Raw genomic sequence first — 13,893 nt, forward strand, 5'->3', positions numbered from 1 at the left:
TTGCCTACCTTTATCATTGGATAACAAACGTGATAATTTACTAGCAAACAAAGCTGGCTGAGTTAGGCTGTCAGGAATCTCATGTTGCTGGACTCCATTACCAATCATGAATCCTTGAGATTGAACTACTACAGTTTAACCAGTGCATTCCTTAGAGTCAACTGATGAAGTTTGGGAAGCTTCTAGGAGCTCATTACATCATTAGACAAAGTCTGTGCAATCCAGAAGGAATAGCTGGTCTCAGTTCTGATAAACTGCCATGCTAATCTTCCCAGAATTCTGCTGGGAGCCAGGAGTCACTGCTGTCATCTGGCTAATGGGTCATTCTCGGTCTCTTTCCTAGAGACCTGGACTTCCTAGAGGCTGGGGTTCCTGAGAGCTCCTGGAAACCAGGGAAAGGACGTTTTTTTTTCTCTCTACCTTGTGATTACCTACCTTCCTCTCTAGCAAAACTAATAAAGCCCATCAGAGAGCGAAATCTGTTCCCCAGCAGGCCAAAGTCTGGCCACATCTTGTACCTGTGGTTCGTGTTGGCCTGTTAGGGAGATGGTAATGTAGAGTTTCTCTAAGAACTTCTCCTGTTCCGCTGCTTCTTCCTACTGCCTTTCTGAGGATAAAGCATAGTATGGGAGAAGTAGTATGAAGATTTGGTCCTGGACAGAATTTTTCACCTACAAACTTCAGGCAAATCAGCTTCAGTTTTCTCAATAGTAAAACAATGAGATTAATGTCTATTTTACAAAGATGTCAAGAATAAATAATATATAGCATAGAAAGCATCTTGAATAGGGCCTGAGACCTAGTAAACATTCAATAAATAGTCAATATTATGATAATTATTGTTCACTGCTTGTTAGAAAATCAAGGATTTAGGCTATTCATATTTTCTTCAGCCCAGAAATGTGAGCTGGCTCTGGGTTCTAGACCAGAAGAGGCACAAATTGTTTTGTAGGAGTTGAGCAACAAGGTCAGATTAAACTGTATACCTAGACTTATTTTTCAAAAGCACATGGTACTTCACGTTTTTAAAAAATTCTTTTTCTTCTTCTCATTGTTCTAGCTTGCCTCTTCCACATCCTTTCACTTCCCCAGGCAGTGTATGAGAATGTTTCCATTATCGCTCTTTTAGAACTACATATTTTTGTTAGGATTAATTTATATAAATTATTTTACTGCACAGCATGTTTCTATTATAATTACACACCCAACTGTAGTCTGTACTCAAAGTATCATGTGATCTTTGCAAACTAATGAACATCCCTACCTGTAATCCCACTCTGAAGCTGAAATTCCAAGTTTCAGTGGAATTTACAGGTCCTATCACTGTTAAATTTCTGCTTTTCTGTTAAGGATCTATTCCTTAAAGAAAAACCAAAACTGCAGTCAGAGAAAGTCAGTTCTCAGATAGTGCCAGTGCAGGCAGTCTGGGAGCCCAGGCTTTGCTCTTTCCTGACTGCCTCTCACTGGTTAACTGTCTCCAAACCTAACGTGCCAAATTGAAGTATGACTAGCTGACTACAGAAACCCAAAGATAAACTCTCTTGGAAAAACTGCTCTTGGACTGATCAGTATTTACTTTTTCTTTTTCTTTTGCTTGAAGTAGGGTGAGCCCGTTGTTGTGGAGTGAGAGCCTCACACACGGGAGAACAGTGCATTTCTTGACTCGCTTGGGTCACTGTTGACAGTGTCTGCAGGAAGACCGGCCTCTATATGAAACCAGCCTTACTGTGCATCTTAGCTGTATTTATGAAATGATGTCCTTGTGCTGGGCCTTCTCTTGACTGCTTTGAGGAAAACTCTGTGAGCCTGGAAACTCTGGGATCTTGGCACTTGCCAATAGTGTGCAAGTGCAGGGAGCAGGGACCTGGAAGGCAGGGAACTGGCCAGCGTGTTCTCCGGTTTCCTTTCCCTCACGCTTCTCTCTCCCCTGTTGTTTTTCAGGCAGTGAAGCTGATTTTAGCTCCTCGAGCAGCACAGGCAGCATTTCCGCTCCTGAGGTCCATATGTCGACTGCGGGGAGCAAGCGGTCTTCTTCTTCACGCAAGTAGGCACCGTCTCCTGCTCTGTAATTAATACGCTTTACACAGGTGACTCACCTGCACCTATGCGTCCGTAGAACTACCCAGATTACTGTTCGTTCATATTTTATTATTCAGTTAGGCTTTTTGTTTTGTTTTTTTACAGTGATTTTTAAATTGGTAGTTTTTCCTACCTTGCCTACTGTGGTCACATGGCTCACCTGTGTTTAGCCATCCATGGCTGTCTTCCATCCAACCCTTGACTCTATGCTCACTCCTCTTTCTGTCCCTTCTCTCTTTCCCTCACTCACCTGTGTACTCATCTGCATAGGAAGCTAGTGTTCTTCCACTTCCCTCCCAACCCCCTCTCTGTGAATCTATGAGTCTCTTAGCTGTGAAGTCTCTGACTTCACCCTTTTTTTCCTCTAGCTGGGCTTCCATTTTTAACCTCTGTGAAGGAAGCAGCTACTCCCGGACCACTCCCAACATTTACCTGGGGAAGGAGTGAAAAAAGTGTAGTAAAGTTCATAGGCATGGTGGCCACCCCATAGAGCACACTAGCTGGGTGTGTGGGCTCTGAAGCCAGGCTGCCTTGGCTCAAATGCCAGCACCAACTCCAGGCTGTGTGGCTCTGAGCAAGTTGTTTAACCGTTCGATGCCTCATTTGCCTCATCTGTGAAATAGCCCTACCCACCTCAGAGCGTTTATTGTTAAGATTAAACAAGTTAATATAAGTAAAATGCTGAGTCAGAGCATGGAGCATAGCAAACATCAACCAATGCTCTCCATTGATATTATTTGAATTGGTGGAGAGGACTATGAGAACACGGGAGCCACTATTCACATTCAGTGGGAGGGATTGCAAGCCCCAGGATTCTGTGCTTGCCACCAGTGGCTTTGTTTATTCGTTTAACAATTATTTATTGAGCATCTACTGTGAGGAAACAAAACTCCACAAAATTATATTCATTGTAGTAGGACAAGAAGGACAATAAATTGAAAAATAATATAATTATTTTAAAAACACTCAGGGGAAGGAGATAGAGAGTAATGTGGTTTGTGATATATTTTAGCTTGGCAGGTCCTAGGATACCTCAGTGATGAACTGAGCTCTGAGCAGAGACTTAAAGGAAGCTATGGAGGGAGCCACGGAACATGAGGGGACCTGGCTTCTGACTTTGTCACGTCACTTGATTCTCCTGGGCCACGGTGTCCAAAAGACAGTTGGACTGTGTGACTTTTTAAGGTTTCTTCCTGGAGAAAATCTATTTAGTTTCCAAAAGCCTACCTTTCCAGGACTCATCAAGCAAATATTTTCTATTTCTCTTGGGTGAGCCGAAGATTTAGCTGATGTTTATAAGGTGACCTGAGACCCCCCAGGGCACAGTTTTATCATTAAAAATACAGCTGAAGCCAGACAAACCTGTAATGAAAGAGTGAAGTCCACAGTAAAAAAGCACAGTTGCTCTATCCCCAGCCCCACCCACCACCCCCATTTTGGCAATAAAGTGCCTCTGGGATTATAGGACATGAATGTAAACATTCTGTGTACATCAGATGTGGCTTGCTCTGAGAACAAGCCATTTATACAACCCATTCAAGAAATTATGACATACACCTGGAACAAAGTATCAAACAATATAGAAAGGCTAAAAGAAAAAAGGAAGGCCTGTAGATGAAGCCAATTTAAATGTTTCAAAGGAATTTGTGTTTGTGGTTAAATTCCAAGGTTGTGTCAATAATACAGAGTGACTAAGAGAAAATATTCTAGTCTAGAATTCATGCTTTCTTTAAGTGATCAAAATTTGATATGTTGAACATAAAATAGCCAAATATAATTATATGCAAATCAGATGAATGCTTATATTAGTATCCGTTATAGCCAAGCAATAATAGACTTCAAAGGTTTAACAAAAATTAATAGATGGAAAATTGAAAAATGGCAGTGTTCTATCTATTATCCTCAGTTTTTAAAAATCTCGGCCAGGTGCAGTGGCTCGCACCTATAATCCCAGTGCTTTTAGGAGGCCGAGGCGGGTGGATCAATTGAGCTCAGGAGTTCAAGACCAGCCTGGCCAATATGGTGAAACCCTGTCTCTACTAAAAATACAAAAAAAAAAAAAAAAATTAGCCCGGCATGTAGGTTGGTGCCTGTTATCCCAGCTACTCGGAAGGTTGAGGCAGGAGAATTGCTTGAACCTGAGAGGCAGAGGTTGTAGTGAGCCAAGATAGCACCACTGCACTCTAGTCCTGGGCAACAGAGCAAGCCTCTGTTTCAAATAAATAAATAAATAAATAAAGTAAATAAATAAAAGAATCTCACTGAGGCACAGAGTACCATTGGTAGATTTTGGTCATGGACTATCTCAGGCATTTCACGTAAATTTTGTGTTCCGGAGGGCCATGCATGGGTGGGCAGCTCCTCAAGAGTAGCCGGCTATCCCTGCCAAACTCTAGTAGTTTGTGATCCTTTCAATTGGCTGCTTCCCCATGTAGAGAATGAATTTTCTCTGTGGAGAATTAGCTCCCTGAAGGAAGGCTAACAGGAAGATTGGTCAGTCGTTGGGAAATGAGAGGAATAGGTGGAGTTGGTGAGAATATTTTTGACAAGTTATTTTTAAAACAAAATTTTAAAGGCGTACAGATCATCTTGTCTCATAGAAGGGCAACTCTGCTGATATTGCTAAGGAATTGTCTTTCTTAACTAAAACACGAATCTGTTTGGAAGATAAAAATGAGACAGAAAAAGAAAACTCTTGGGATTTGGAGTCAGACAGACCTGGGATTGAGGTTAACCTCCATTATTTATCAGGTGTATGACCCCAAGCCTCAGTTTCCTGTTTTGGGATATGGGATAATAATAGCATCTTACCTCACTGCGTTAAATGAGATGATATATGTGAGTGCTTGACATGATGCCCAGAACTCAGTGAAAGCGTTGGTAAAAGGTGGTTTTTGTCAGTAGGGGTGAAAGTAATACTAAGAGACGTGGTACTGTTGCTGTTGCTGCTGCTACTGGTGGTGGTGGTTATGGTGGTAATCATGGTGGTGGTGATTATATTAGTCTGCTAGGGCTGCATAACCCAGCACCATAGACTGGATGGCCTAAACAACAGAAATGTATTTACTCACAGTTCTGGAAATGGGAAGTCTGACACCAAGATGTCTGTTGGCTTCTTCTGAGGCTCCTCTCCTTGGCTTGTAGTGGCCATCTTATCCCTGTGTCTCTACATCATCTTCCTTCTGTTTATGTCTGTTCAAATTCCTTCTTTGTATAAGGACACCAGTTAAACTGGATTAGGGTCCACTCTAACTGCCTCATTTTAACTTAGTCACTTTTTTAAAGCCCCGTTATTCTGTGGTACTGGGAGTTAGGGCTTCAACATACCAATTTGCAGGGGGTGACACAGTTCAACCCTAGATCATGGTGATGATGGTGGTGATGATGATGGTGATAACAATGATATTACCTGAAGTCCAGAGCCATGGTCAGGGAATCGAAACTTACCTGAGTCACTCATGAGGTTTCTTCTACACTCCTCTGTCTCTGACCTTCTAATTACATATTCAGGTTTGTAGAAGGGTTCAAGGTCAGCAGAATTTTCTCTCCTTTTTGTGGACTGTGTTTTTCTTGTCCACCAGACCAAAGGATCTGGGATGGGCTGAAGAGGACAGCATTGGGTTTGCCGGTTCATGGCCATGACAAACATGGAATCTCAGTGTCTCCTTTGAAAATGTTTCCTATCAATGCCTATAATGAGTTTGCACCTATATATGTTAGCATTTGAACTACTAAATGAAGAGAACTGATATTTTTAAGCATGTTGCTTCTTTTTAAAAAGTTAGCTCTTACAAGCTGTCTGATAATTTATTTCCTGATCAATATTCAGAAAGCACCCGAAACAGTGCTAGGGTCACAGAAGGTCCTCAGTGGCAGTTAACTCGTAATAAAATTCCCCAGGTCAAAATATGGGACAGCTCTTTACATTCCCGCCTAACATGTAATAGCTAATCATCCATATTTCTCATAATCAGATTAAGAACTAGTCTGGTTGATGCCAGACTTAGAATTGAAGCGTAGAAAAGAAAATGCACACCAGGGTACATGTTCCTTTCAGCTACTCATGAAGTTCTTTCTACTATGGGCTGCTGAAGTTGGTTTTGTCACAAAGCCATCAGCCCATCTGTTCCATATAAAGTGTCCTCACGAAGAGAAGAGCGGCATTCATTTGGATGATTTCAAAAGGAAAGAACTTTAACTTTAGAACTGGGTTACGTTTTATTTATGTATGGTTTGCAAGGTTGACAGCCAGTTGAAATTATATTTTATTGTAAATAAGTAATCATGGTTTCGAAGCCAAGTATACCCACACGCACACTTGCATTCACATTTACACACATTTCTCATTAAGATGTCAGTTGGATACAGCTGTAATTAAAATTGCAAAGAAAGGATTGTCAGAAAGCAGTACTACTATATGAAAGCTATCTTGTTTTCTCTTTTTTTTTTTGCCATCAAGTAATATTCCTGACATAGAATTTTTATCCTGTTTAAGTAATTTCAACATTCTCAAGATGCTTCCTTACACTAGTGGGTGTCAAATCTCTGTAACAGGATTAACGGTGAAGTTTGAACAAGTTTATCATCTAATAATACTCTACAGTTGAGTCACCCTTAATAGCTTGTGGAATGTACTCACATGCATTCTTTGATTTGATTTTCACATCAATTCTGTGAGGAAGGTAGGAAAGGTGTGTGTGTGGGGGTGTGTGTGTGTGTGTTTTGATCTCCATGTTAAGTGGCTTACTTGCCTAAGTTCCTACTAAGTGGCAGTGCCAGTGACTCACACCTGGTTTATTTATTTAGCAGTCCTTTAGGGAACACTTACCATGTATCAAAAGTAGGAGGGTAGAAAGAACAGGCTGTCCCTGCCCTCAAGGATGCCCTAGGCTAGCAGGAAGGACAAATAAGTATGCAGTTGTGATGCCATGTGGTAAGTCCAATGGTAGAAATTTGCACAGAGTTTTAGAGAGCATTAAGGAGTGCCCCTACACTGGCCTAGGAAAGGAAGAATATAGAGAAGGCTCTTTAGAGTAGGTTCCCATCAGTCTCAAAGTAGGAAATATCCTGGTATCCAGGGGCTTAGGGAAGGGAGCAAGAGAACATTCTAAGCAGAGGAGATTATGAGTTCAAAAACCTAAGGATGATCAAGCATGGATCCTTCAGGAAACTGTAAGTCATTTGGAATGCTGTAGTACAGAGGGAGGAGGGAGGAGTGGTGGAGGATGGGGTTGGGTGGAGTGGTGGGATTAGACCTTGTGAACCATCTTAAGGAGGCTGGCCTTTGTTCTGGGGGCAGTGGGGAACCATGGCAAGGCTTTGAGGAGGACATTGAATCAGACTCTGTTTTGAAAGGCCACTCCAGCCACAAGCCAACCTTCTACTGGAGGGAGCAAAGCAAAAGGCAGGAGACCCAAGATGGGGCTGTTACAGTATTTCAGCAGTTAAATGACAAAAGTTGTCTTAAGTCATTGGGGCTAGAAAGAAATGAAAAAAAAATTTAAGTGATCAAAATTACCGATGATGCATTTATGAGTGCTGTTTATCTGCCCTGTTTTCTCCTCCTCCTTTATGTGCTACCACCTTCCCCCATCCTCCAAATGAGCCACATTAATTTTCTTACCCTGACGTGAACCAAACGCAAATATTTCTAAACTGAAACAGGTGGACTAGAACAAAAACCACATCTTGAAAACAACGTCCAAAATAAACCTGAGCTAAATCAATATTCTACATTGTGTATGTTCTTAGCAGGCTATTGGGTGTAATCCAAAACAAGCTTTATGGCCAGAAACTATTTGAAAGAACAACAGAGGGAGAGGTTGCTTGTGCTGATGACACAAGGCTAGAAAATACCAGGCAGGTGGGAAGAAGGCCGCTCCGAAGGAAAGTCTACACAAATAATTGTATTGCCCCTTTCAACTCCATAAATTGGATTTCCTTAGATTTAGGGAGTAAGACATTAGCCCTTGGGCATCTGTAGCCCCAAGGATTTTAACATTTTTCATGCTTTTCCCAGTCGAGGTCCTCATGGGCGGAGTAATGGAGCTTCGTCACACAAGCCTGGCAGCAGCCCATCATCCCCACGGGAAAAGGACCTTCTGTCCATGCTGTGCAGGAATCAGCTGAGCCCTGTCAATATCCATCCCAGTTATGCACCTTCTTCCCCAAGCAGTAGCAATTCAGGCTCCTATAAAGGAAGCGACTGTAGCCCCATCATGAGGTGAGTCCTGCTTAATTCATGCATCTTAGTTTGTCCTACTTGGTAAGATTTTCTTTTAAAAAGAAATTAAGGGTTATACAACTCTTGATCCCTTGCCTGATTCTGCAACAAGACACTGCACTTTTCTTTCGGACATTCGGCTGATTCTTCAAGGGCTGCTGCAGAAAGAGCACAAGCCACAATTTCTAACAACGCGCAGCAATCTAAGCAGTTCCTGGATAGGGAGAGAAAATGCCACAGAGGCAGCAGGAGGCTGAGGCAGAAGAATTGCTTGAACCTGGGAGGCAGAGGTTCCAGTGAACCAAGATCACACCACTGAACTCCAGCCTGGACAACAGAGCAAGACTCCATCTCAAACAAACAAACAAACAAACAAAAACAACTTAAGATGATTCTGTAGGCACCTGTTGCTAGAGGGGTGTGTGAAAGGTGGGGAGGGGTCCAACTCAGTCTGGAGCGATCCGGGGAGGCCTCCCTGAGAAAGTGAAGTGGAATTGAGGTCTGAAGAGCAAGCAAGAAGTTAATTCATATGAGGTTGTAGGGAGTGTGGAGCAGAAAGAAGGAACTGCATTTCCAAAGAGGCCATGACAGGAGGACTGGACAGTGGGCATGGACACAGGTCATCTTGGAGGCAGGCAGGTGCTCAGGGAGCCGGCAGCACGGTGGCTGGGACTGGGTCCAGAGTCAGGGAAGGAGCTGGTCACCTTCCTCCTTCAGCCTTCTTCCTGCTGGGCATCCCTATTCTCGTCAGTCAGCTCTCTTACAGCAGAGATGCCCAGCTCCCAGCCAGGCCTGAGAGGGGCCAAGATTCCAGCAAGGGCTGTTTTGTAAAACATCGAGCCTCTCTTACAAAACACATTGGGGACAGTTAAGTAGAGGAAGAAACTTCTCCCCTTCAGAAGAAGGACCTTTCCATTTCCTCCAAACTGGCATACTCACAGCAGGGATTGATTTTAGAACAACTTGCATTCAGCAAATAGCCATCAGGATCTTTAGGCAGTGGCACACTGTGCGGAAACTTAGGTCATCTTGCTTGCTTCCTTCTCTTCTGCCCAGGCCCATCCCCTGACCCTCGCCCATTGTGCTGCCTGTTACTCTGAACTGACAGCTCAGGCATCTGGACAATGGTGCATTATTTTGTATGAGAACATTCCTAAGCCATAGAAAATTCTCCTCCTCCACTGTCCCTATTCTCTCCATAAGTACACCAATACCGCCTTCAATCTTCAAAGTAATTAACAGTCTTAAGATCTGCAGTTCTATTACAGCTCACCTTCTGAAGTGACGTCAGCCATTATTGAGGCTTAAGACTCCAGCACATAGCTGCCATTCCTTCTCAAGCTGTTAGCTGTGTCTGGGTCAATGTGGGTAGCTATAACAAAGTACCCTAGACGTTGGTCCATATCTTTTGAGAACCATGGGCTACATATTATAGGGTTAGGTCTGAGATCAGGGTGCCAGCAAGGTATGGTTCTGGGGAGGGCTGTCTTCTGGGCTGCAGACTGCTCACCTCTTAGTGTAACCTCACAGGGTGTAAAAAGAAAGCTAGAAAGCTCTCTGGGGTTCCTTTTATAAGAGCACTAATCCCATTTATGAAGGCTCCACCCTTATGAGCTAATTCCCAAAGTCCTCACCACCTAATACCATCATATTGGGGTAAGAATTTCAACATATGAATTCTGGAGGGACACAAACATTCAGCTGATAACACTCTGTGTTACTCTTCTTTTTATAGAAAAGGAAATGGCAAAAAGTAACATTTCATTACTTGGATTGTTTCAGGCGTTCTGGAAGGTACATGTCTTGCGGTGAAAATCATGGTGTCAGACCCCCAAATCCAGAGCAGTATTTGACTCCTCTGCAGCAGAAAGAGGTTACAGTGAGACACCTCAAAACCAAGCTGAAGGAATCTGAGCGCCGACTCCATGAAAGGTGAATCTGCCTTCCTTGCACAGTGGGGTGTAGGACAGTTTCTTTCTCCATAAAATGAAACATGAACCCAAACTATAGAAAGATAGAAAAGAAAAAATGATTGTATTCAATTTTTGTCAAATTTTTAAATCAGCCTCTGAAAAGAGCCATTTCATAATTCTGTGTGATTTGGCTGTTTCAGGAGTTCAGGGAGACCCGTCGGTTAGAGGGGATCCTTTTTGTTGTTGTTGTTTTGCAGTGTATACAGCTTTGATGTGAAATAATCGGGTGTGTGCATGACTATTTTTAAATGGCAAAAACACGTGAGCGAACAATCCCATACTTCCAGCAGAATGGGTCACACACCGTGGACCAATTACGCCCTGTTTATATCCGTGCACGAATGGATGTCTGTGTGCATTGTAATTCCTGCATGCTATTTTTGTGCTGAAGGAAGGGGCTCATTGTTCTTGGCCAAGTGTTAAGGTTGAAAAAAAAAAAAAAAAAAAAAAGCCCATGCTTAAGAGATCTTATCTGAGGGAGAAGACTTTTGACATCTGGGCAGCAGGCCAGTTTTTCTGCTTGATGGTTTTCCCCTGGAACATTTTGGAACAGACCAGGAAAGCTCTGACCAGGGTAGCTGTGAGCTCAGGGTGAGGGTGGCATTTGCATTCTCTAAGAGTCTGGGCTACCTGATCAGCCCAAACCTGCTCTGCTGCTGCCACAAAGAAATAGAGAAAACTCAATGACCTTGGTTGCTAAAACTGTGGGTAGATAAGGGCGCAGACTGTGAGGAAGGGACATTTTTCATCTTCCGAATTAATCTGGTTCATCATCTGTCTGAAATAGACTTGAGACCCAAACTCTCCTCTGGGGTGAGTTAGACCTTAAGTCTGGAAGTGTTTGGTCTGTGATTTGCCCAGTCTGTAGGAGGATTGGAGCACTCAAGGGAGGAAGGAATGGGAATGCAGTAAAACTTGGGAAAATATTCTAGCCTAAACTTAAATGAACAATATTGATGTCTCTTCATATATATGAGGATCCTGACTACCTTATCTTCATATCCACTGAGAATGTAAGGACTGACTATGAAAAAATTATATGTAAGAAAGAATTTATATGCAAAGATCTTGAAGTAGGGTTGTCCTGTGAAGGATCTAAAAAGTAGGATCGCTTCTCCTTAATGTAGGATGAATTCAATATTATCCCATCTGAGAGGAGATAGAATAAGCAGCTTGTCAACATGTAAAGTCCCTGCCATGTGTAGCATTTTATGATTTCAAAAATGTTTATCATTGGAATATCATCCGAACAATTTAGCAAGGCTAAAACTTATCAGTCTACCTTCTGTCTTTGATAGGTAATTAAAAGTGAACTGGCCTTTTCTTCCACAAACTATAGACATTTGGAAAGAGTAGGCTATGGAGATAGAAACACGCTAACAGATGCTAAGATGTTCTAATAATAACATTTTAAATATTAAGGATTGAGTAGATGATAAGACTTGTAACAGTGCAATATCTGACTCATAATGGGTACTCAAAAAAATTGTGGTAGCTATTTTGATTCTGATTCTGATTACTATTATTACTTTAGCCATTCTACAATTAAAGAGAAAGTTCATGGCTAATCTCTGCCAAAGAGAAAATGTACTGTTTCTTTAAGTTTAGGCTGGAGTGTTTTCTCAAGTTTTCTGTGTTCTCTTGAGTTCCCTGCATTCAAAACTGATTTCACATCTGTATTTCAAGTGGAAGAGTATGAGTTCTTGGCTCTGTGCCAGAACTGCCTGTTGCCCAGTTCAAAGTTATTTTATTTTTTTATTAACCATGCTTGTCTTGGCACTCTAGGGAAAGTGAAATCGTGGAGCTTAAGTCCCAGCTGGCCCGCATGCGAGAGGACTGGATTGAGGAGGAGTGCCACCGGGTAGAGGCCCAGTTGGCACTCAAAGAAGCCAGGAAAGAGATTAAACAGCTCAAACAGGTCATCGAAACCATGCGGAGCAGCTTGGCTGATAAAGATAAAGGCATTCAGAAATATTTTGTGGACATAAACATCCAAAACAAGAAGTTGGAGTCTCTCCTTCAGAGCATGGAGATGGCACACAGTGGCTCTCTGAGGGACGAACTGTGCCTAGATTTTCCATGTGATTCCCCAGAGAAGAGTTTAACCCTCAACCCGCCTCTTGACACAATGGCAGATGGGTTATCTCTGGAAGAGCAGGTTGCTGGGGAAGGGGTTGACAGGGAGCTACTGGTGGGAGATAGCATAGCCGATGGCACAGATTTGTTTGATGAGATGGTAACAGCCACCACCACAGAATCTGGTGACCTGGAGCTTGTGCATTCCACCCCTGGGGCTAATGTCCTGCAGCTGCTGCCCATGGTCATGGGTCTGGAGGAGGGCAGTGTGGTGGTGGAGCGAGCCGTACAGACCGACGTGGTGCCCTACAGCCCCGCCATCTCGGAGCTCATTCAGAATGTGCTGCAGAAGCTCCAGGACCCCTGTCCCTCGAGCTTGGCGTCCCCTGATGAGTCTGAACCAGACTCGATGGAGAGCTTCCCAGAGTCCCTCTCTGCCTTAGTGGTTGATTTAACTCCAAGAAATCCAAACTCAGCCATCCTTTTGTCTCCCGTGGAGACCCCGTCCGCCAATGTGGATGCAGAAGTCCATGCAAACCGCCTCATGAGAGAGCTGGATTTTGCAGCCTGCGTGGAAGAGAGGTTGGATGGTGTCATCCCACTGGCTCGCGGGGGCGTCGTGAGGCAGTACTGGAGCAGCAGCTTCCTGGTGGATCTCCTGGCTGTGGCTGCCCCCGTGGTCCCCACGGTTCTGTGGGCATTCAGTACTCAGAGAGGGGGAACGGATCCTGTCTATAACATCGGGGCCTTGCTCAGGGGCTGTTGCGTGGTTGCCCTGCATTCGCTCCGCCGCACCGCCTTCCATATCAAAACCTAAATAGAAGTTGTTGTTACTGTGTGCCAATGTGTCCCATGTGGGTTGTGCCAGGTAGAGAAACAGGAGGTCGATCTGTGACGGTTTCTATTCTGTCGTTTTGCTCCTCGGTATTTGATTTGCACTATATTTAGTTGAAGCCTGTTCACTGTTTAAAACCGGAGGTATCTTCAAAGGCATGGAGACCTGGTTCTAGTAAATGTCCCACCAGTGCGGTATAGAAAGCATGCTCATGACCCTGCCGTGTCGTCTGAGGTACCCGTTCTTATCCTAGTGGTTCAGGAAGAGAAAATGCAGTTTGCACTTTCAAGACAGCTTCTCTAAGGCTGGCATGTTATCTCCTTGCTTTGCTTTGTGCCGTTTTAAAATGTGTAATCGTTCCAGCATTCCAATGGTCTTGTGCATAGCAGGGGACTGTAACCAAAAATAAACATGTATTTGTGTAATTGGTTTGAAGAAGTCTTGAATAGCTCTTTAGTGTCTTACTTGGGGTTGATAAGATTTGAGTGTCTGCAATTTTTTACTAAATGTAGCTACAAAGTCTTAAATGGCTTGTTTGTTCTTAAACTGTTAATTGATGAAACTGTGCATAAGTTTACAATGTACTAACTTATTTTGCTTATTATATATAGTGTTTTGTTGGAAATTGTAACCACACACTTCAGCATGATGAAAATAAAGATTAGTGTTTCCATTTAAATAAAAGTTTTATCCTCCTATAAAATAAT

The 13,893-nt window shown here is 43.1% G+C and overlaps 1 protein-coding gene across 5 annotated transcripts in view; it reads left to right on the forward strand.

Moving 5' to 3' along the window:
* The window catches only part of SYBU (syntabulin), a 116,790-nt gene extending 102,897 nt beyond the window's left edge, over nt 1–13,893 (forward strand). For all 5 annotated transcript variants that reach the window (XM_050802200.1, XM_050802199.1, XM_050802202.1 and 2 more), the window contains 4 exons: nt 1,942–2,044; nt 8,099–8,302; nt 10,085–10,234; nt 12,061–13,893. In XM_050802200.1, the coding sequence (XP_050658157.1) occupies nt 1,942–2,044; nt 8,099–8,302; nt 10,085–10,234; nt 12,061–13,168 (1,565 nt within the window). In that variant the 3' untranslated portion in view covers nt 13,169–13,893. The remainder of the gene's footprint in view (nt 1–1,941; nt 2,045–8,098; nt 8,303–10,084; nt 10,235–12,060) is intronic.

The sequence above is a fragment of the Macaca thibetana genome, chromosome 8, assembly GCF_024542745.1.
Source record: "Macaca thibetana thibetana isolate TM-01 chromosome 8, ASM2454274v1, whole genome shotgun sequence".
Taxonomy (NCBI): domain Eukaryota; kingdom Metazoa; phylum Chordata; class Mammalia; order Primates; family Cercopithecidae; genus Macaca; species Macaca thibetana.